We start from the raw sequence: 22,710 nt of genomic DNA on the forward strand, positions 1-22,710 counted from the left end.
TGATGGTTATGTAACCTTACCGAATAACTTCTCTGAGATTTTGCTTCCTAATCTATAAAATAGATGTGGTAATGAGACCATTTTCCTCAAATAATTGTTGTCAAGGTTAATAAAACTCTCTACCTAAAGCCCTCAATGCCTGGCAGTGTTCAGTAGAATGCCTGATAGTATTCAGGATGGATGTTTTTGTTTTTTGTTTTTCTGACTGTCCTGCATCCAGTGGCACTTTCTCAATTTAGTAGGAGAGAGGGGAGGTCTTTCCATTGCTGGAAGTCTTGTTTCCAGGAGAAAGTGCCCCCATATACGTGGTTAGAATTCATTCCTTGTTATCCGCAGGCAGCAATGCCCGTTCAGACTATTCTTGATAAAAGATAATTTTGCCTCCTGCTTGATCCTCTGCAGTTCATTGGGTTTCTACACTTTGCTTTCTAAGCCTGTCCCCAGCCTCCTGCAGAATCTGTGAGTCCCTGATATTCTTTAAATAGATTTTCTTTTTGCTTAAAATAGCTAGAGGGGGGTTTTATTTTTTGAAACTGAAAGATTCCTAGATGATGTATTAATACTGTCTTTTGTTACAGTTTGTCATGGCCCTACCTTATCTTGCTCTCTAATTTCTTTGTTCCTTGAGTGCAAGAACCAAGACGTATACATAGAAATGTCAACTAACATGTTAAGGACTTTAGAAGCATTTTAAAGAATGACTCTCAGAACAATCCTGTGATGTAGTTCCTATTATTATCATTATGCAGACAAGGAAATTATAGCTTGAATAAGTGAGGTTGCTTGTTTAAAGAACTACAATTACTAAGTGACAAAACCTGGATTCAAAATCTAGGTCTGTCTGGATTTAAAATTTGTGCCTTTAACCACTTCACTCTCCTACTTCCTATAAAGAAATTTTAAGTCTATTTTACTACTTCGTATGTTGTAATGTCTATTGTTAAATAAAAATATTCATCAGGTATTTGGTACACATTTAATATCCTAGTACATTTATGTAAGACATTTTTTATAGGGCATTAATCAAATAAAATAGATAAAAACATGAATGATCATTGCTCCTTTCTGATTTAGACCAAGGTATGGGTTGGCCTAGTTTAGAACAAGAATATAAATTTGTTTAATTCTTATGCAAAGACATACTTCTCTTTTTAATTAGCATTAGTTCACAGTAATCTTTCTGAGTAAATATGCTACATGGTCATTTTGCAAGTGCCATTTTACTGTTCAAAGTATTATTAACAACTAATATACATTAATTAGCTTTCTTGACACCCCTGAATGACAGTTGGAAAAGTCATGCTCAGAATTATGTTTTCCTTAGACTCTTCATTTTTGGGTTTTATTGGAGGTTTTCAACCTTGATTACACATTAGGATTATCTAGAACTTTTTAAAAATTCCAATGTCAGGCCTCAGTCTAGTGATTTTGATTTAATTAGAAAGAAGTGTATATGTATGTGTGTGTGTGCTCACGCATGTGTGTATTTTTTTTTTTTAATCTCAAGAGATCCTAGTGAGCAATCAAGAATTGAGAACCCGTGGGTGACTCCATTTCAGCTGACCTCTTTCTCTGAGATATTTTCTTATATGGGATGATAGTAGTGCCTACATGATTCCTCCTGCCTGGAAGAATCCTTGATATCCCTCATCCAGATTAGGGAAGAGCACCCTAATCTGATTAGTATTTATTACTTGTATTAAATGTTTTTTTTCCTAATCAGTCTCCCTATTTCCACTCTCTTGCTCATACTCATCCTCTATTCTCCTACCAGAATTATTCTTAAATATAAATCTGGTCATGTGACTCTTACCTAAATGTATTGATGACTGCTTTATAAGATAAAATTTAATACTTAATCAGTCTCCCTATTTCCTAATCAGTCTCCCTATTTCCACTCTCTTGCTCATACTCATCCTCTATTCTCCTACCAGAATTATTCTTAAATATAAATCTGGTCATGTGACTCTTACCTAAATGTATTGATGACTGCTTTATAAGATAAAATTTAATACTTAATCAGTCTCCCTATTTCCTAATCAGTCTCCCTATTTCCACTCTCTTGCTCATACTCATCCTCTATTCTCCTACCAGAATTATTCTTAAATATAAATCTGGTCATGTGACTCTTACCTAAATGTATTGATGACTGCTTTATAAGATAAAATTTAATACTTAAGCATGTCATTCAAAGCCCTTAACAATTTAGTTTGAAACAATTTTTGCTATTCTAATCTCCCTTGCCACCCCTCACCTTAAACTATCCACGCTGTATTTCTCACCTATACCATACAGTCTCATACTTCCATGCTTTTGCATAGGTTCATCAGTCCTTTGGCCTAGAGAGCCCCCTTCTCACCCCACACCTCTTTCTATAAAGGATTTATGGTTATTCTTTAAACTCTAAAGATTAGTTTTTATACAACTCCCTCTGAGAAATTTTTGGATTCTCTTATTCTCCAACAGGCAGAATTGTTCCCTTTGTGATTTCACTGCACATTAAATGGCTCTGGCCTACACACGTGTCACTAGAGTTAATTATTTAGATGCCTGTTGAACCTGCTAGACTGTGAGCTTCTTGAGAGCAAGAATGCAGTCTCAGCTTTCTAGCCATAGTTCATAGTGGCTGCCTACCAGATAATGGATGTTCAATATTTCTGGGGGGGAGGGGAAAAACCTAAAATACTACACAGATACAAATTATTGTAATCAAAATTTATAAATGATTCTTAAAATACAGTCTTAAAAATTCAATTCACAGAATATGCATTGGTCTCACATAATTTCTAAAACCAGAGTTTTCAGTTTGAGACCTCATTAAAATGCAAGTTATGTTTAGGGGGTATAATGTCTTATCAGATTACCTTTTAATGAGGATTAGTTTAACAGATGACGGGATTGTACATGATATAGAGGTTGAGTTTCAAAAGAAGCTGACTCTGAAGCAGAGTTTAACATAGGGTTTATTAGGGAGAATTCTTGAAATCTTAGAAGGGAAGCAAAACAAAAAGTTTTTTTCCCCTCTTTACATGGTCATTGTTGAAAACTCATAATCTATGGGTAAGCAAAGAGAAGAAAATACAAATAACCTATAATCTCATATAGTCTCACTTTCCCAAAATAACCATTATTAAGTTTAGTACATATGCTTCCAGGCTTTTTTCTGTGTATTTGTATGTGTATGTATGTCTGTGAACAAAATGGCGTTTTACTGGCAAAAACTCATTATATTAACATATTTCTGTATATAGTAATATTTTCTTCAATATTAATAAAGATTACTGCATGGTATTCCCTTACATGGCTGTGTCATTCTATTTTTAAGACATTGTGGTCCATTTACTGTAGTTTGTATCTAATTTTCTCCTATTCTAAACTTTGTTTTAACAAACATACTTATTGGTAAATATCTGTAAATATCCATATTTTTCCTTAGGATAAGTTATTGTAAGTAGAAAATACCAAGTCGAATAGAGTGCATATTTTAATATTTTTCATTTTTAATGGCTAAAATAAAATATGAATTATATATATTTTTTCTGATTGTATTATTAGTTTCAAATATACAGTACATTGGTTAGACATTTATATAGTTTATAAAATGATCCCCCTACTTGCTCTTTTTCTCCTCTGGCTCTCTACCTACCCATTGCATTGATGCTAACTGCATTCCCTGTGCTATGCTCCCCATCTCCTGTGACTATCTATCAACTACTAATTTGTACTTCTTTAACCCTTCACCCCGTTCTCCCAGTCCCCCAACCCCCCACCTCTCTGGCTGTCACCAGATTGTCCTCTATATCTATGAGTCTGTTTTTGATCAGTTTGATCTTTTGGTTCTTTAGATTCTGTATATAAGCGAAATCATATGGAATTTATCTTTCTCTGACTTATTTCACTCAGCATGATAACCACTAGGTCCATCCATATCATTGCAAATGGTAGGATTTCATATTTTTTAATGGCTGAGTAGTATTCCATTGTATATATGACCCATAACTTCTTTAACCAGTCGTCTGTTGATGGGCATTTAGGTTGCTTCCATATCTTGGCTATTGTAAATTGTGCTGCCATGAACATAGGAGTGCATAGATCTTCATGAATTATTGTGGGGTTTTTGGATAAATACTTAGATGGATTATATTTTTTATTAAATGTTTCTTATAAGAATCTTGTACTAAATATTTTATACTACTAATGATTACATTAACACATGTACAAGTTAAAGAATAACAATAAAATGAATACCAGTGTATCCACAACCAGCTTAAGAAATAAAGGCTAACTTTTTTTTAATGGGGGCTAAAGCCCAGGATTCTATTTGATAAAGATGTACAATAGGTTCTTCAAAAATATAAGTTACATAAAAATTTCTGGCCATAAAACTCCTATCGAGACCACTGGTCACGGAGAAGACCAGAAGCTAAAAAATACAGTCTGCATATAGAATGAAGCTTATTCACTGTCTGTACTCAGTAACTGTAAGCTCTCAGCATCCTGCTCTCAGGAGAGAATTTTGGCTTATGTGACAGAACTGTGACCTCACACAATTCTAAGAGAGAAGCTTTTCTTGGAAGGCTAACTTCTAAATAGTAAATACATAAATAAATAAAGTTTCCAAAATATTTTTCTGATAGTTTTTGGTTTTAATTGCTGAGTTTGGTGCTTTTTAAAATTTTTGATGAGGGCATCAGTCCTCTGCATTTTTTTTAAGGCTTGTGGATTCATGCTTCATTGCAAGGATGGCAGAGTGGCATTTGTATCACAGGAATGTGAAAGCCGACAAGTTGACAAGCTGATAATTGTTTTTCCATCTGTCCCATACATTTAAATACATGTAAACAATGGATTTGATGTTATCCAAACTTGCCTTGATTGACTTACCAAAGTGGCTGCGGCTATATGGCTCTTGTCTCTTTTACTCACTCATAAAATAGAATTAAAAATGTGATCATTTAATAGTGACATAAGAGCAAGTCTTCTACCTTTATTTTCTCATTTATTATTTTTATTTTAAAAAGTGTGGTTAAATATACATAACATAAAATTGACCATTTAAAAATGTACATTGTATACATTTTAAGTGTACAGTGGCATTATGTACATTCACATTGTTGTGCAACCATCCATCTCCAGAACATTTCTCATCTTGCAAAACTGAAAATGTGTACCTATTAAACATTAACTCTTTGTTTCCCTCTCCTCCTAGCTCCTGGCAAACACCATTCTCCTTTCTTTCTCTGTTAACTTGACTGCTCTTTGTACCTCACATAAGTGGAATCGAGCAGTGTTTGCCCTTTTGTGCCTGGCTTATTTTACTGACAAAATGTCCTCAAGTTTCATCCACATTGTAGAATGTGTCAGAATTTTCTTGATTTGTGATTTCTTACTTTTTGCAGGTGTCTCAGTCTCCCTCATTAGTACAGAGCCTTAACTACCTAGGTAAAATTCTCCTCAAATTTCTGTTTTCCTAAGGAGTAAAAGCTTTAAAAATGTCTGATATATATTTATGTTCATAGCAGCATTATTCAGAGTAGCCAAAAGGTGGAAATAATCCACATGTCTGTCAATAGCTGAATGAATAAAGAAAATGTGGTATATTTATACAATGAACCTTGAAAACATGTTAAGTGAAATAAGCCAGATGCAAAAGGACAAATATTGTGATTCCACTTATACAAGGTATCTAGAATAAGGTTAGTATAAGAAATAGTGATCCGAAGATAATTTCTACATCTCATGTTTAGAAGTCACACATAGTTCAATTTATGACTATTGATGACAATGTTACTTGTTTGTGAAATGTCAAATTGATCAATTCTCCCTTGTCTTTAGTTCTAGGAAAGTTTGTTTTCATGGTGAATTGCTGCTTGCTCTCTTTATGAAATATTAAGAAACCTACCTTTCTCCTTTGACTGTCAGGAACTGAGAACCATTTTTTATGCTGATTTGTAGTTATCAGCTGGACAAACCAGTATTTCCCTGGAGAATCATTAACTATCCTTAAATAAATTTCTATTTCTATTTGCTTTGAGCACCATGAGTAAAGCAGCTTGGTTACAATTGAGGTCTTCGATTCAGACTGCTAGCCCGTGTGACTTTAAACCATGTGTCTCTGTCAAAAATGTCTTAACAGTGTATCTGTTCTTATTATCTAGCACACTACTTCTTGTGGTATTCCATTTCTGGAAAACGATTCACATATCTTTGAGGTTTCTGCAAGGTCTTCCCAAATGTATTTTATATATGCCACATATATGCCACTGTGTTTTAAACGAGATAATCTCAACCATATCTTCCAAATCTGGTTTAAGGATATCCATCCAGATGTTTTCCAGTGGTGCAATGTTAGACAAAACCAAAAACTTTATTTATAGGGACAGTGCTCTCCACACATATATCACAGCCCCTAGTTTTTTTTGTCACTAGGGTTCCAAATTTTGACACTAACTTTTAACTATCTTTTTTTCTTCCTTAAAATATCTAATCAGCTATCAAATTCTGTGGTTTCTTTCTTTAAAATTATTTTACATCTGTTTCTTCCTTTCTAATCTCAATGTCACACTCTCCTATCTTTCTTATTCAGACCATTGTAATTGCCCACTATCTGTATGTTTAGTCTATTCATTAGCAAAGTATTACAGACCGTATAATGCTTTTAAACAACAGAAATTTATTTCTCTCAGTTCTGGAAGCTGGAAGTCTAAGATCAGAGTGCCAACATGGTTGGGTTTGGATAGGCCCTCTTCTGGGTTACAGACTATTAACTTGTCAGTGTGCTCATATGGTGAAAGTGGTAGTGATCTCTAGAGTCTCTTTTATAAGGGCACTAATTCCATTCATGAAGGTGGGAGAAAGGGGTCAAAGGCCTCACCTTTAAAATACCATCACATCGGGTATTAAGATTTCAATATACGAATTTTGTGGGGATACTTTCTGATCATAGCACTGTATTATTCCAATATTTTTCTAACAGAATTCTCTGTTACAACTCTCCTCTGTCCAATCGGTTGCCTATGCTGTTGCCAGATCTCTCTTCACTCTTGGCATTTACAGAGGACTTCCACAATGTGGCTCAAACCAAGAGTCTGGTCCAATTCCTACTATTCCTCTAGGCATAACTCAGGCCTAGCCAAATGAAATACTCATTGTCTCCTCAACACGTCCTGCATTTTCTCACCTTAATGCTTTGGTTCATATTGTTAGGTCCTAGTGGAAAGTGCTTCTCCCTACCCCACCCCCAATTTCTGTCACTCAAAAATATTATTCATCCTTTGTATGCTACCTTCTTAATTAAACTTTTCCTGATCCTCACCAAAGATGTAATCTCTTCTGGTTTTAACGTTCCTCTAGCCTTTTATATAAGGTTGTCTTGTGGCAAATGGCATTTTAGTCTTATATTAAACTTATTTGTGTATTTCTCTCTCCTCAATAAACTTCTAAGATAACGAACCATGGCTCTTTAGCTACTTACCATTGTTTCTTTATGTTTTCTGCTTAGATCAATGTCTTGCTTCCAATGGTACTTAAAAATGTATTTTATGAATTGAAATTGGCATAACTCCAATACTGGCAACATAGCCCATGAAAACAAAAAAGAGAGGTTTAATAAAGAGTGCTATTTATATAAAAATGTTTATTCGGAACATTTAGAATGTAACGAACAATTTGAAAGTTCAACAAAAAGGGAATGGTTGGATAAATTAAGGACAGGGCCCCGCCAACCAAGCATAAATGAAACAGGAGGCTTTGCTAAAATTAAAAATGACAATGTTTTGTTCAAGCGGCTTAGGATTTGTAAATTGAAAACACAGGTAGGCAATATCCAGAGTGTTCCAAAGGAAAAAGAAAGGGTGGGAGTTTTCGTAGTAAAGAGCACATGTCTTAGAAAAGTCAGTCCTTCATTCTTAGTCCAAGTGACGCAGGGAGGGTGTGGGGGTGGGGAGACCAAGCCCTGCATAGAGAGAAGAGGGTCCTTTGGTAGAGAGTGAAGAAAGAATTCAACACACATGCCAAATTTAGAGTCAATAGGAAAGTTTATTGGAAAAGAGGTAACACTCAATAGAGTGTGGTCTCCTCTCAGAGGCAGACACACACACACACACCCACCCACCCACCCACCCTCCAGGGCATGAACATTCTTAAAGTCCTTCAGAGGTTTACCTATGGAATTTAGGTACATATAGGCACTGATGCACAACTGAAAAAATTCAAAAGTTTAAGTTCCCAGGCTAGTTAAAGCAAAGACAGAATTGTTTCCTCTGCCTGAGCCTATTTGATTTTTATAATTTAGCAGCTTAATCAGTGACTCCATTTTATTTCTTCATTCTTTTCCCCAGGCCAATTCTAATTAATCTCCTGTGTCTGGCCCATAAGAAGTATTTAAATTGTATTGAATAAATGGTATTGGAATATTATGTAACCAAGTGCACATGAAATCGGGTTCAGGAAAAAATAACTTTAACAAAACATCCCTATTACATCTATGGAAAAACCTGTAGAAGCACATTGATAATAACCAGAAGGGGCCAGAGAAAGCCACCTGTCACATTTGCACTGAAATTTAAAAGGCGTCCTCATACATACTTTGATTCTCACAACAACCCTGTGAAGTATGCATGGGAAGTATTAACTTTCCTTTACCGGTAAGAAACCGACTCAATGGAGGTCAGGAATGATTGAATAAGGAGGAGCCGGAATTCTAGCCTCCGCCCCCCAGGGTAGGTCTCTATCCTTGCCACCCCTCAACAACCGTGACTGGCGTTGGAGGTATCGGTTTGCTTCTCCGCGTCCGCGTTACTTTAGCAAACAGAGCCCAGAACCCTGGGAGGGGGCAGGTGCGCGAGCAGGCGCAGGTGCCAGCGCTGCGCAGAGATCGCGCGACCATAGAGTCCGGAAGTGCCGCCCGAGCCGCTCCGCGGGACGCTGCGCGGTCCCTGGTCCCTGCCCGGGACTGGCGAGGGCCGCGCCCGGGCAGGCGGAATGGCCGCAGCACTGGCCATCAGGGTGGTCGTGGGGCTGGCAGCCGCGTCGTTGGCGGCCGTGCTCTTGGAACACTACGGCCTGGCCGGTTCGCCCTCGCCACTACCCCAGCCCCGCGTCCCCCGGAGGCCGCACCCGGCGCCGGGTCTTGGAGCCACCAACATCTTCTGGGGCCTGCAGGTGACGCAGCGGGAGCCCGGCGGGGGTGGGGGTCGGTCCCGGTCCAGAGCTGGCACCACACGGTGAGACGCGGGCAGTTTCCGCGGGGGCGCCACCTGTGCATGTTTAGTTCCCACGCTCGGAGTTGGGGGGCTCGGCCCTTCCCGGGGGAGGGGGGGTGTTCGTTGATGCACTGCATCTTTACCTTTTCCTACCCCCCACCCTTCCACCCCGAGAGAGCTGCTGGGTTGCTCTGCCAGTGCTGCCTCTTCCTGACTCAGATATCACTGTTTAATACCTGCTTTCGGCAGATATCCGACATTCACCTGAGCAGGTTTCGTGATCCAGGCAGAGCTATAGACTTAGAGAAGTTCTGTTCTGAAACTATTGACATCATTCAACCAGCTCTCGTCCTAGCAACAGGTAGGGAAGATTGCTGTGCTGTCATGTTGTTCTGTGGTCCAGAAGGTAGAATGCTAGCCAGGGCTTCAGCTTTCTCTTTGGGGACCTTGGGAACACTATAGCCACAGCCCCAAGTGAGTCCTCCTCCTGTAGAGAAACACATTACAAATCCCTTTGCCTATGGATAACTGAGTCAAGATCCTGGCTAAAAGACCTGCCGTGGCAAGGTTTTGTTTAAAGCAACTCACTGTTTTCATCTTAATGTCGGCTGTTTGTATCTTTTTGTTGTTGCAATTCTGAATTTGAGAGAGAATTAAGGAAAATCTTTTAACCACAAATCAAAAGGTTAAAAAAACCTAACTTTTCCATGTCTTTACAGTATTAATCTTATACTGTCAATCATCAGAGGCTTCAAATGACTCAGGATACTTTTTCTCATCCCTTGGTACTTCTGTGACTTGGGTTCCGTAGAGTCTTCTAACCCCTAACCATTTACTCCTGAGCTATGTTGGAGAAGAAGCTAAAGGAGCATCTGTCCTGTCTACTGGGAAATTCATCCCACTCATCTACTGAAACACCTCTGCTTATATGATGGAGTAGCAGTCCTCATTTTATGGAAAACCCTTGATTTCACGTGTCTGTCTAGTTTTCTAGCAATGTTGGTATCTCATTGTCCAAATACACCTTCCAGATTGCTTCTTGCTGTAAAACAAAGTACTTGGTAAGATTATATATCTTGATATTGGGCTTGGAAAATATGGTTGCCATAGATATCAGGCACCTTCCCAGACTGTTGTCTTATATAGAGTTTTCATTTTATCAGAGTCTCATGCTCTCTTGAAAGATATATATTTTTTTCCCCAGCCCATTTCTAATATCATAGGAGATTAAATAGGCACTTGCTGAGAAAATCTAGATGGCTTGCTTTGGACATAAATGGACTCATAAGTAGCTATGCTTATACATGTTGAGTAATTTAAGATCTTTGTTCCTTCCGTGTGCATTAAAAAACATTGATGCTCTGGGGTTTATTTTGCATTGTGATTCAATTCTTATGTAAATCTACAGGAGATCTGACAGATGCCAAAACAAAAGACATGTTGGGATCTATGCAGCATGAGGTAGAATGGCAAACCTACTACAGTATTCTGAAGAAGACAAGGGTCATGGAAAAAACCAAGTGGCTTGATATCAAAGGAAATCATGGTAAGAGTCAAGACCCACATATGATTAAGACTATGTTTTTATTTCCTTCAGTACCCTAGATTCTGCAGCTTTAGATTGTAAAATTATTAATTGAGACATTGTATCATAGGTTTAGATATACTGAAGGCCACAACTCAAAAATATAACTATAACATGTGATTTTAAAACTTCTGATGTCACTGTTGGCTTTTGAGGAGAAAGTTGGTATGGTCCTTTCTTCTTTACATGGAAGAAAAGCTTCTACCAAAACCGATGCAGGTGGATGTTTAAAAATATATACATTTTGCTAAATGAAAGAAGCCAAACTTGTAGTCTACAAACTGTATGATTCCAGTTCTGTGACATTCAAGAAAAGGCAAAACTATAGACAGATAACAGATTGTGGTTGCTAGGGGTTGGAGATGCAGGGAGAGGTTGACTACAAAGAGATATCCTGAGAGAATTTTGGGGGGTGATGGAACTGTTCCCATTGTGGTGGTAGATATATAACTATATAATTATCAAAACCCATAGAACTGCACATCACAGAGAGTGAATTTTACTGAATTAAAATTGCAAATAAATCCCCAAATGCATGGGGAGAGAAATGGATAATCCCTTTCCATTCTTCAGATTATCTTTGTCATATTGGTAAGGGAATGAACTCTTCTTCCAAAGTATCCTGATGGTAGTAGGTTTGTTTGTTTTACGAAGGTTGACTTTTCTTATTGATTACTTCATTTGTCTATTCATTTGATTATTCGTTGCTGATGAGTACCTAATTATATATATATTTTTTCTTTTAAAAAAGTTTTTATTGTGATCTCTCATTTTCGTACTTGAATTACAACATTCCTCCAAGGGGCGATGTTGCATAATCATATTCTAAAAAGTACATGTAACATATTATAGCATCTCCTCAGTGTATTATTGATTGTCTTAAGTAAAAATTCCTTGGTTAAGAAAATTCCTTTTCTTTAAATCCTTGGTGCTGATATCAGACCGCCCTTCAGTCCTACTTCTTATCATACTGACATGATCTGGCTCTATACTCTGACCTCCCTCAAGAACAAGACACAAGAACTTGTTCTGGAATCCCTTGGGCAACTGCAGCTAGGATACTCAACAGCCTCAGCTTCAATTTACAGAGGTTTATTTCATCATTGTTTTTTTCTCTTAAATTTAGGCTATTGGTGCTCAATTATGAATTGGAGATTTGTGTGTATCTTGGAGGCTGATATTCCCCACAGCCTGAGGGTCACCTCAGCTAAGCTGAGGCTTCACCCGAGAGCAGAGCTGTCTGCCTCTGACTGTCCTTCCATAGAAGAGGGGTCAGCCAGCCAGGAGATAAATTCCTTTCAAAAGCAAACAGCATCATGTACCCTGCTGGCTCTTGAAGCTACATACATCGAGCCATAAGCCTTGCTCTCAATTCTTAGAAGACCAGTCTGGGCTGTCTTCTATTTACTGGGTGATGGAGCCAATGGGGGGCTGCACAGGCCTCAGGCTCCTCGTGATCATTACAACACACTCTGTGTTCTGTGGTGCCCAGGGAAGGTGCTGGCTTCCACCTTGCCTATGTCATGTCACTGTTCCTAATCTGATACTTCCTTACCAAAGAAACCCCTATATTTTCCTTATTTGTGCTGGTGCTTCAGCTGGACTTGCTTCCACAGCAGGCTCTGGCTCCAGAGGACGAGGCGGTGGCTTTGTGGGCTGGGATGTTCCTCCAATACCTGAGGGGAGCTTCCTGTGTGTGGCCGTGGAAGATATTGCCTGTCCTAGAGCTTGATTAGAGCCCAGAGGCTGCTGGAAACTGGCAGCTTTGCTGAAGTGGTCCAGTGCTTTGATTTGGGATCTTTAACTGGTTTAGTCCAGACCAGTGCCTCTCCAACCTGGAGAGCAGCTCCCAACTTCTGGGCCATCTCCACCATCTCAGAGTGAAATTCCAGAAAGCTACTCTCCTTGAGTAGGTTGACTTTCTTCTCCATCTCCTGATATTGGGCCAGGGTCCCCGCTTCTCACCTTGGTTGTACAGCAGCACAGCGTAGTTCAGGTTGACTAAAGGATTACACTTATCCAGGTGGACAGCTTCTGCATAGGCTCTCTTGGCATTTTCTGTATCTTCCAGATTGGTCAGAGCCACAGCCAAGAGCATGTAGAGCTCCCCCATCTTTGGCTGGAAGTTGATGGCTGCACTGAGAAAGTGGAAAGCTGATGCATACCGCTGCATGGTCAAGTGGACAAGGCCCAAATAATAGAGAATCTTCCAATCGATGGGTGCCAAGTAGTTGGCTCATTTCAGGCAGCCGATAGGAGCTACATATTTCTTCTTTCCAAGAAACACATTCCAATGTAATTCCAGAGTGGAAGACTCTCTGGAACAGCACAACCTACAACTCTGTATTTGGTGAGGGCGACATCAAAGTCTCTGTGGGTCTGCATCATGCTGCCTCCTGCCAAAATGGCCTTATAGTTGGTAGGGTCATAAGTCATTACATTCTCAAGATTTTCAAATGCCTTCTGTTAAATGCTGAGCTGTAAGTAGAGTAATCCTAAAGTTCTGTATTTGCTTTCTTGTAAATTTTGATGGCCTTATCCAAGTCTCCCTCCAGCAAATGAATCTTCCCCAGTATTACGTAAGTCAGATCATGCCTTTTAAGGTGTAGGGCATTGTACAACTGGTCTTATGGCTTGTTGAACTGTTTCAGATAAATGTAGGAAACTCCTAGGTCATGACAGATCTCCCAATCTTTCTGGTTAAGTTTAGCTGCTTCATTATATACTTCAGTAGCAGCTTTATGTTTTCCCAAAAGAAAGAAAGACCTGGCCACCTGCTTGAGGTTATCACACACTGAGGGATGAGAACAGCACACGTCTGAAAGAGTTCTAGAGATTCTTGGATATTTCCTTCTAGATGAAATATCAGTGCTTGGACATAGATAGCATTTTCACATAGCCTCTGGGTCTCCTGAAGCTGTTCTTTGATAACAACCTTGCACACTGCATAATCTTTCCGGATATAGTGGAGATGTATCAACCAGCTCTGCTTCTCTAAATTAGGGAACTCTGGAGCTTTTTTTAGCTGGGGTTTTTGAGATTCAGCAGATGCAGGAAACTGAGTTCTCCTTTCGAATCTCTCCTCAGCCATCTTGACTCCACCCCCTAATTATATTTATTTTTAAATAACATTTTAAACCAATAATTCTATCTGGTTAAATACAGATAGAACTGCCCTTTTACAAAGCAACTAGGAATTATAAATTGAAAATAGGATATCTGGCTTACAACTTTCTCTGCTATATTTACATTTCTTTTATTTCCTGATCCTAATTAGTGATACAAGTCAAATTCTTTTGCAATAAGTGGCAAATATGTGTGTATTTTTAAAAAAGTTTTTCAAGTCAAGCTGCTGACTTATTTCAAGTAATAAATATCAAACAGACTCTTGTGATGAAATAATTTGGATAGTCCTTTGGTGTTCATAATAATCTGATTGGACTTGCATAAGCATGAATGCTTCTGCTATGGGTATATATACTTGTATGTTGTATTAAGAGCGGAAACTAATCTTTACTAAAATTGAACTATAACAGAGTTATCTTCTTACTGAGCAAGAGGATTATATACATATTAATATTTCTTTTGGCCTAAATTGGGCTTACAGCTTACTTTCTAAGGTTATTAGAAATATAGTGGATTCTTGGAAGTCAAACAATTTTAACTATTATAACCAGTCAGTCAAACTCTAGGAAATCATTATATTTCCAGGTAAGTGTTCTGTGACATCCTGAATCTTAACCTTTACCATTATATAATTCGCTTCTTACCAGATCTTCTTTGTGATTTAAGAAGAGAGGGGCTTTGACCCTGTTTTCAAAGTGCTATGCTGTTTAGAAGCATGAGGCATAAATCTACTTAGGCAAGATTCTAGTCTTTGCTGGCTTCCAGAATCACATGATTAAAACAGCAGCAACAACTGTCCAATCTTGTAACTTCAAATTGATTTATATTCTGAATAGTATATAATTCAAAGTATTTATTATTCTACTAGATGCCTTAAATAAGTTTCCAGATAATCTTAATTCTATTATCAAGTTTTAAAAATCTAATTAATTGCCATCCTACTATTTAAAGTGTTATTGAAAGATTTGTCATTTTTATTTAGTCATTAACATGTTTTCATTTTTCTTTTTAATATAGATGATATTTGCTCTTTTTTTTCTTCTTCGCTCTTTTTAATTAGATGCATTCAACATTCCAAGTCTGGAGAGTGTCGAGAATTATTACAGGTACTATAACAAACAGAAGACAGACCATGATGTGTTACAAGGAGGGTGCAGACAATTCAATAAATGGGTGAAAACATTTTTTAACAGATAAGATTTCTATATATAGAAACTCTGGTAATTTAGAAAAGGAGACTCTGTGTGTATGTGTGACAGATTCAGTTTTTTTGGTTTTGTTTCAGGACATTTTCCTTTAATTTTTTTATTTCATTAACTTTAATACTTTTTGTTTTCTAATGGTACTATTAATATTCTATACAGACTTTTTTTTCCCCATTGATGCATAGCAGAAGTCATTTAGATCAGAGCTTGTCAACTAGAGTACTATGGTTTTTAGGAATGCTGAGATACTGATTCTCTCAGCCTCTAGGGTGGTTGAAGAGTCCAACTGGTCACCCCTGGCTGCTTTGTCCTTTCATCCTAGTATGTCACACAAATATGAAAATTTTCTCTATGTGCCATGAATATGAAAAAGGCTATGGATGTGAAAGGATCTTTGAGTTAGAAAACCAATTCTCTAATTTCAGTGTGTTGAGATTCTTCTTTTGCTTGTAATTTCACTTTCAATTTCAGGGTATTCAGTAGCTTTGTTCTGCGTTGCCGATCAAGTAGCAAGTATTTATTGAGAGCCCATAATTAGTTAGATAGTATGAGAGATACAAGAAGAGTTAATATTAAAAAATACAGCATCTACCTTCAAGGAAGTCTAGCTAAGGGAGATACAAATTATTTAGGAAATAATTAGAAAAGAACATGAAGGAATGGCTGGTGAAATGCTGGATTATTTGTTACATATGATCATCACTCTGAAAATTAGAAAAGGAAGAGATCAGCTTGGGATGGACATAGAAAAGACTTTATTTTTAGCTAAAACGTTTTTTAATTTGGTATAATTGACATATAGTATTGTGTAAGTTTAAGGTGTACAGTATGTTCATGTGATACACATATATTGCAATATGATTATCACCATAGCTAAAAACTTAGGTCACATAATTATCATTTCTTTTTTTGTGGTGAGAACAATTAAGATCTAGTCTCTTTGCAACTTTAAAGTTTATAATACAGTATTGTTGACTATAATTATTATGCTGTGCATTAGATCTCCAGAACTTATCTACTAGTAGCAAATTAGAGAAGATGCTATAAAAGAAGTGAAAATTGCATCCAGTTTTAAAAGATGAGTAGGATTTAGACAAGTAATAAATATTGTGGGGTATATTTGGGCAAAAAGGAAAACAGCTTTAAAAGCTAGAATGAGCTTTTGGGGGCAGTAAGGAAACTGGTATCACTAAAATAAAGGTTCATATTGAGTACTGACATGATGTTGGATAGGTAGCCTGGGGCCAATTTATGAATGTCTTAAGTGATAAGCATAGAAATTTAGATGTGATGGGTAGTAGTTCATAATCCAGTATGGGTTCCCAAGGTGACAAATAACATAGTGAAAATAGTATTTTATAAAGGCGATTGCACAAAAAATAAAGATAGGAATAAAAAAGAAAAAAGGGAGAGATTGGAGTTAGGTAGATCAAATAGGAGAGTCTTGCAGTAGTCCAGTCATAATATGAAAAGAGCCTGAAATGAATAGAGGACAGACTTGTCTGTACAAAGTTCCCGGGTATGGGGATGGTGACATCAATTTGGGGGTGATAGGTAAAAGATTTTAACTAAGATATAATTAGAGTCACCATAATTTGGAAAAGGATGTCGTCCTCTTTTGTTAATGTGCAAAAAGAAAAGGCCAGTGATGACAATCTTTCACTCCCTGTTAACTGTTTATCTTTGATGGTAACTATGAGAATGGAGTTAAGAAACATTTTCAAAGAAGAATTAACAGTACTTAGAGTCTGACTGGTTATTGAGAAAGCAAAGTTGTTAGTCACTAAAATTTCTTACCTTTATAATTTTGTTTCTAACCACTTAAACTATCTGAATTTAATAAATGGCATTTTTGCTAAAGATGTAGATATTACAGAGATATCAACCTGAGGGAAAAAAACATCTTGATCTTAAGAATGCCCCAAAGAATGCCAAAATCCAGAATTCAAAAATGTTACTATCATATATTTTAGCCTCTGCTTTTAAATAGTTGGATTTGTTTTTAGATAGATTTTAATGTGTGAAAAATATAGGAAAGGAAACAATACGTGAGGTTATAAAACCTTGAGCAATAACTCTGAAAACAAATTGAGCAGGAAAAATGTAAATAAAAATTTTGATGAGGAAAAAGCCCTGAAAGAGAAAATTTAAAAATACCAAGAAAGGAGGCTATAGAATTAATTGCCTATTAATTGTAATATCTGTGATAATATATTTATTTTATGATATATTTGATGGCTGTTGTGGCTTAAATACAGCTCCCTGGTAGCACATTAAGTTTCAGAAGTTTATTTGTATTTTTTTACATATGCTTCTAGGTAAAACATCATATAAGACCCTTAGATATTTTCTTTTAATGTTCTGACATTTGACATGTAGCTCACTTAAAATTATCCTAGGCAAACCCCAATGTAATCTATACTTTCCTTCACATTTATTCAGCAAATGCTTAAAGAGCGCCTACTCTGTATACTGTATTACCCATTCTTTCTCTCTATTCTTCATGCTCCCACTTTATGGACACTGAACACTATTGACTCTTAAGGTAGGGAGGACTTTCATTATTGAACGTGGACTCTGTTATGTTATCCATATATTTTTAGGAACTGAAAAAGATTTATTTACCTCGACTTAGATTATCATTTTCCTCCTGGCTTGATGACTTACATCATCTTTACAAGGCTTTATTGTGAGTTAAGCCTTTGTAGTCCTGTTTCAAGAAGTAAACACCTTTTGTATCTCACTGCACCAAGAATTCTAGTAGGTACTTAGTAGGATTTCACTTTTTTTAATGATTGGTAAGTATCATTTACTGGATTCTGATTGATATCTTTTGAAATGTTTAGTGGGTTGCTTAAAATAGCACCCTTACTTCTCTGCTTTACTTGACAACCTTGTGTTTTGGTTACTGATGAATTAGCCTGAGTCTTCAGAGACAATGGGAGAGGATCTTTAAATTTTCTTTTAATCAATTTATCCATTATGGATCTAGTTTAGTGTATTTCTCTGTCAAATTAGGAAATTTCCTTTTCAAAGGAGGCAAAATGTAGTGTGATATTAGGGAAGGAATTTGAACTTATTCTTTTATGATTGCACTAAAATTTTCCTGCCTTATATTTTTTAGGAAATATTCTGCTGTACATAGGGATGGCTCTTTCCATTATGTCCACAGTACTCCCTTTGGCAACTATTCTTTCATCTCTTTGGATGCCACCCCAAATCCAGGGCCTAAAAGACCCTATAATTTCTTCGGAATTTTAGATGAGGTACAGTAAAAATCTCACTTCCCTTTGTAGCTAACCTATTTTATTTTTTTCTCAGATACATGTAGCTTACTTAAAGTTATCCTAGGTAAACAAGTTCTTATCTAGAAATGCTTGAGAAAAATTTTTACTGTAGTTACAAGTATGGCTAGAAGAAATCACTGGCTACTTCAGCACTGTTATTGCTATCCCTATTCTTGTACTAAAATCTGGGAAAGAAGTACCTCACATTTTATATTTATTCAATAAAAATGTATTAAATATATACTACTGGGCATACAGCTTTGTATACTATATAGTATATTCCTAAATCCCCACAGTTGCCATTTTTAACTAAAGATCTGTATTTTTTTTTTGTAAGAGAAGGGCAACCATTGAAGTAAATAAATTTCTTTTAAAGTACTTATTGTAAGCTAGGTGAAACTCTTGCTGGATTAAAACTGTCTGGAAAGTCCCATCTGAGAACTGCTCATTGTTTCTTGGTACAATAAATGTCAACTCATAAATTTTTTTTCTTTATTTTTTTTAATTTATTTTTTTATAGTGACATTGGTTAACGTAATCCAACGTTTCAGCTGTACACTTTAACAGTAAGGTATATATATATTTACACTGTATCAACTCATACATTTTTAATGAGCACATGCCCATATGCGTGACATATATGCCCATATATAAGAATACAAAAGCGATAAGATCAAACACTGGCCTCTTAGAATATTTAATCTAGTGACAGGACATACAACCAATGCAGAGTTAACTATAATAAAAGGCAGAATTTGCTAAGTGCTAAATGAGATTCTAAGTGATCTGAGGGTTCATAGGAGCTCCAAATCAAGTGAACAGACTGTTGTTAGATGCATTGTGTTATGTTAGACATTTTATTTAACGAAGGTATATTTTGTTTCCTATCAAGTGTCTTTAGATGGAGTTGATTAACTTATTGTCTTAAAATGTACTCTTCAAAACAGTAAGGTGTGATTTAAGGATCGTCCGCATGAAAATTAGCTGGAGTCTTATAAAATGCAGATTCCCAGGATTCACCTGAGACTTATCAAATTAGAAATCCTGAGGGTGGGTCCCAAGAATTTATTGCTATAAGCACTTCACTGATAATATTAATGTATATTTATATATGCACAAGTTATTTTTGAAATCAGCTTCTTGAGGGATGATTTATAGACAATAAAATGCACTTGTTTCAACTGTTTGAAGAGTTTTGATAAATGTATTTTGATAAATGATGTAACTGTCACCACAATCAAGGCAGAACATTCCATTACCCCACAAAGTTCTCTTGTGCAGTCAGTCTCCAGCCCCAGTTCCAGGGGACCACCGATTAGTTTTTCTGTCAGCATAGATTAGTTTTGTTTGTTCTAGAATTTTATATATTTGAAATCATACAGTATATACTCTTATGTCTATCTTCTTTTGCTCGGTATAATGTTTCTGAAATTCATCCATTTTATTGTGTTCTTCCCTTTTTATTGCTGCGTAGTATTCCATTAATGAATATACTGCAATTTGTCGATGGTTTCTAATTTTTGGCTATTATGTGTAGAACTGTTAAGAACATTTAGGTATAGGCTTTCTGTAGACATGTGTTCCTCTTATTCTAGAAATTTAGTTTTAGTATCTTCTTTATTCATTGCATTGTGGTATACAGGGCTGAAAAGATTACTGGCTCTTTTTAATAAAAAAAATTTATAAATAAAGAAATTTATGTAATTTAAAGATTTTTTATTTCTCAGTTTCCTTATCTATCAAATGGGGATAATACCTGCCCTACTTAGCACAGTTATTTTTAAGATCAAGTGAATTATAATGTATGTGAAAACAGTTTGAAACTTACAGATGTCCATACAGGTCATTAATTAGTAGGGTTTAATCCCTAGGCGTAATGTACTTATTATTATAAAACTTCAAGGGAGTTGTTTAATCTGTTGACATCAAATTTCAGCCTGAGCCCTAATTAAAGATCCTTCTATTTTTCTTCCATTTCAGAAACGGATGAAGGAGCTTTCAATACTGGCCAAGGAAAGTAGTCAGAGCAACCACAGTATTTGGTTTGGGCATTTTACAACATCCACTATTCTTTCTCCATCACCAGGAATTCGATCAATAATGAGGTGAGGCAGGGTTCCAAAAACAAAATTAGTTGTTTTTAATTCTTTTTTGTTGTACTACCTATCTTGCTTTCCTGAAGAGATGTTTTTATTAGTATGGCAACACAAGTTATCTTTGTTCATTATTCCATTTATTTTTTATTGGTTAGTTCGGCTACAGCTTATTTGTGTGGGCATCTCCATACACTCGGTGGACTGATGCCTGTTTTGCACACTCGTCACTTCCAGGGCACTTTGGAACTTGAGGTGGGAGACTGGAAGCAAAACAGAAGGTAAGGGAACTACCCCACAAAATAAAACTTATACATGTTAAGTTTTGCTAAAGCAATGATAGCGTTCTTATTGCTATCATCAGTGATCCCAGTTAAGGAAAAACTTGTGATATCTCTGTTTTTGAAGTAATGTATGTACCTGGCAATCTTTGTTGTTATGCAAAAACACTGTTGCAACAGTTACACGTTTGCTATCACTATGTTATGTTGGATTTTCAAGACATATCCATTAGGAAATAGTTCTCAAACTCTAGTGTGCACAAGAATTATGGAAGAGCTTATTAAAAATAAAAATTTCCAGGTCTTACTTCTAGGGATTTTGATTGTATTGGTCTAGGGTAGGAGCCAAGAAACTGCAGTTTTGAAAAAGCACACCAGGTGCTCTATGGACCACATTTGAGAAACATTAAGACTAGAAATATGTCCCCACCCCCTTGACTCTTATATCTACTTTTCTAGTTATTGCTATAAGATATTAGTGATTTAAACTCTTCAAATAGATGATAATTTTATTAAGGTTAAAATTTTTCTAAGAAAAAACAATTTATCTGTCAAAAGCATACAGTGTAGTTAATATATAGAGAAGAAACTAAATATATATTTTGATAGTAACTATTTAAATGAAATAGTTTAAGTATAGATGAGTATCATCTCCTTATACATTTTGAGGGAACTATTTAAGTGAAATAGTTTAAGTATAGATGAGTATCATTTCATTGTTTCAATTGATAACTATTATCAATTGCTATTGAATTAAAACCCAAAGTGAAGATATTAGGCACCCAATAAATATTCGTTGAGCTGACTATGTTTTTCTTTCCATTTTTAACTACTTCCATTAATTAGAAAGCAGCTTGGTCATTTCGGTTGGCTTTTCTAGAATCTGTAAAAGCTATGCTTAAAGCCTGTAATTAGTTGGCTACTGTAATTACTTTGAGCTAAGACCTATCTCTCCATGATTGTGAGGGTGTGGGCTGGGCTGGGATTGCCTCTTACCAGATAGCCTTCCTAACCCTTGATCAACCTCTTTATTTCTTACAATGCAGTTTCAAGTTAAGCAATGTTAATTATAAAACCATTTTCTTTCTTTCTCTTTCCACCTGCTCTCTTGTGTTCCAACCCTGGGGTTTTATCTGGGGCTTTACTGAAAGGACCTAACCTTTACCTGCCTTTATTATACGTTTGAGTTGTATTAGTGAAATAGAAGAGTTTTTAAAAACAATATATTAGTAATAATAGGCTAGGCTTTGTTGTGGATGCAACAAATGTAGAAATATCAGTGGCTTAACAAAACAGACGTCTAATTTTTCATGTCTGTAAATCTGGTATGAGTCAGGGCAACTGTATTCCACAGAGTGACAGGGATTCAGACTTCTTTCATCTTAAAAGGCTACTATTTTGATACCTCAATTCCAGGTCAGGGAAGAGAGCATGGAGAACTCACACCCACTCTTAAATACTTTGGACCAGAAGTGTGATACATGTTACTTCTATTCACAGCTCATTGGCCAGAACCAGTCACATGGTCTCAACCTAGTATCAGGGAGATTGGGAAATGCAGGGGAGCACATGGAATATTTGGAGAGCCCTATTGTTTCTGCCATAGTTAATCATTTCTCAGTTCTAAAAGTTAGAAAATACAAAACTTTGGTTATTCTTTAATGAGTATTTATAACTCTCATTGTGCATTTAGAAAATCAAGACAAGTTAACTTTTGTTAATTTCTTTGAAATTATAGAAATAAAGATTTAAAAGATGATTGAAAGGTTTCTAATTGTGTTTATTTTAATATTTTATGTAGCATTTTTGATGAGATGAAGACTGTCAGGTATTAGCTTTATGATGAATGTCTTAGGTTAAAAATAGTCTTAAAGCATAAAAATCAAATGAATTAATTCAACAAACATTTATTTAAAAATCAGAGTGCATG

General features: G+C 36.3%; 1 protein-coding gene and 1 pseudogene across 1 annotated transcript in view; one reads left to right on the forward strand and one right to left on the reverse strand.

Annotated features, from left to right (window-relative positions):
* The first annotated feature begins 8,828 nt into the window (after window positions 1-8,828).
* The window catches only part of TMEM62 (transmembrane protein 62), a 29,413-nt gene continuing 15,531 nt past the window's right edge, over window positions 8,829-22,710 (forward strand). The window contains exons 1-7 of the mRNA XM_011355162.2: window positions 8,829-9,162; window positions 9,453-9,564; window positions 10,612-10,749; window positions 14,975-15,020; window positions 18,244-18,385; window positions 20,387-20,511; window positions 20,658-20,780. Coding sequence (XP_011353464.1) covers window positions 8,983-9,162; window positions 9,453-9,564; window positions 10,612-10,749; window positions 14,975-15,020; window positions 18,244-18,385; window positions 20,387-20,511; window positions 20,658-20,780 — 866 coding nt within the window. The 5' untranslated portion in view covers window positions 8,829-8,982. The remainder of the gene's footprint in view (window positions 9,163-9,452; window positions 9,565-10,611; window positions 10,750-14,974; window positions 15,021-18,243; window positions 18,386-20,386; window positions 20,512-20,657; window positions 20,781-22,710) is intronic.
* LOC105288682 lies at window positions 11,399-14,912 on the reverse strand (annotated as a pseudogene).

Source organism: Pteropus vampyrus, unplaced genomic scaffold, assembly GCF_000151845.1.
Source record: "Pteropus vampyrus isolate Shadow unplaced genomic scaffold, Pvam_2.0 Scaffold19, whole genome shotgun sequence".
NCBI lineage: Eukaryota > Metazoa > Chordata > Mammalia > Chiroptera > Pteropodidae > Pteropus > Pteropus vampyrus.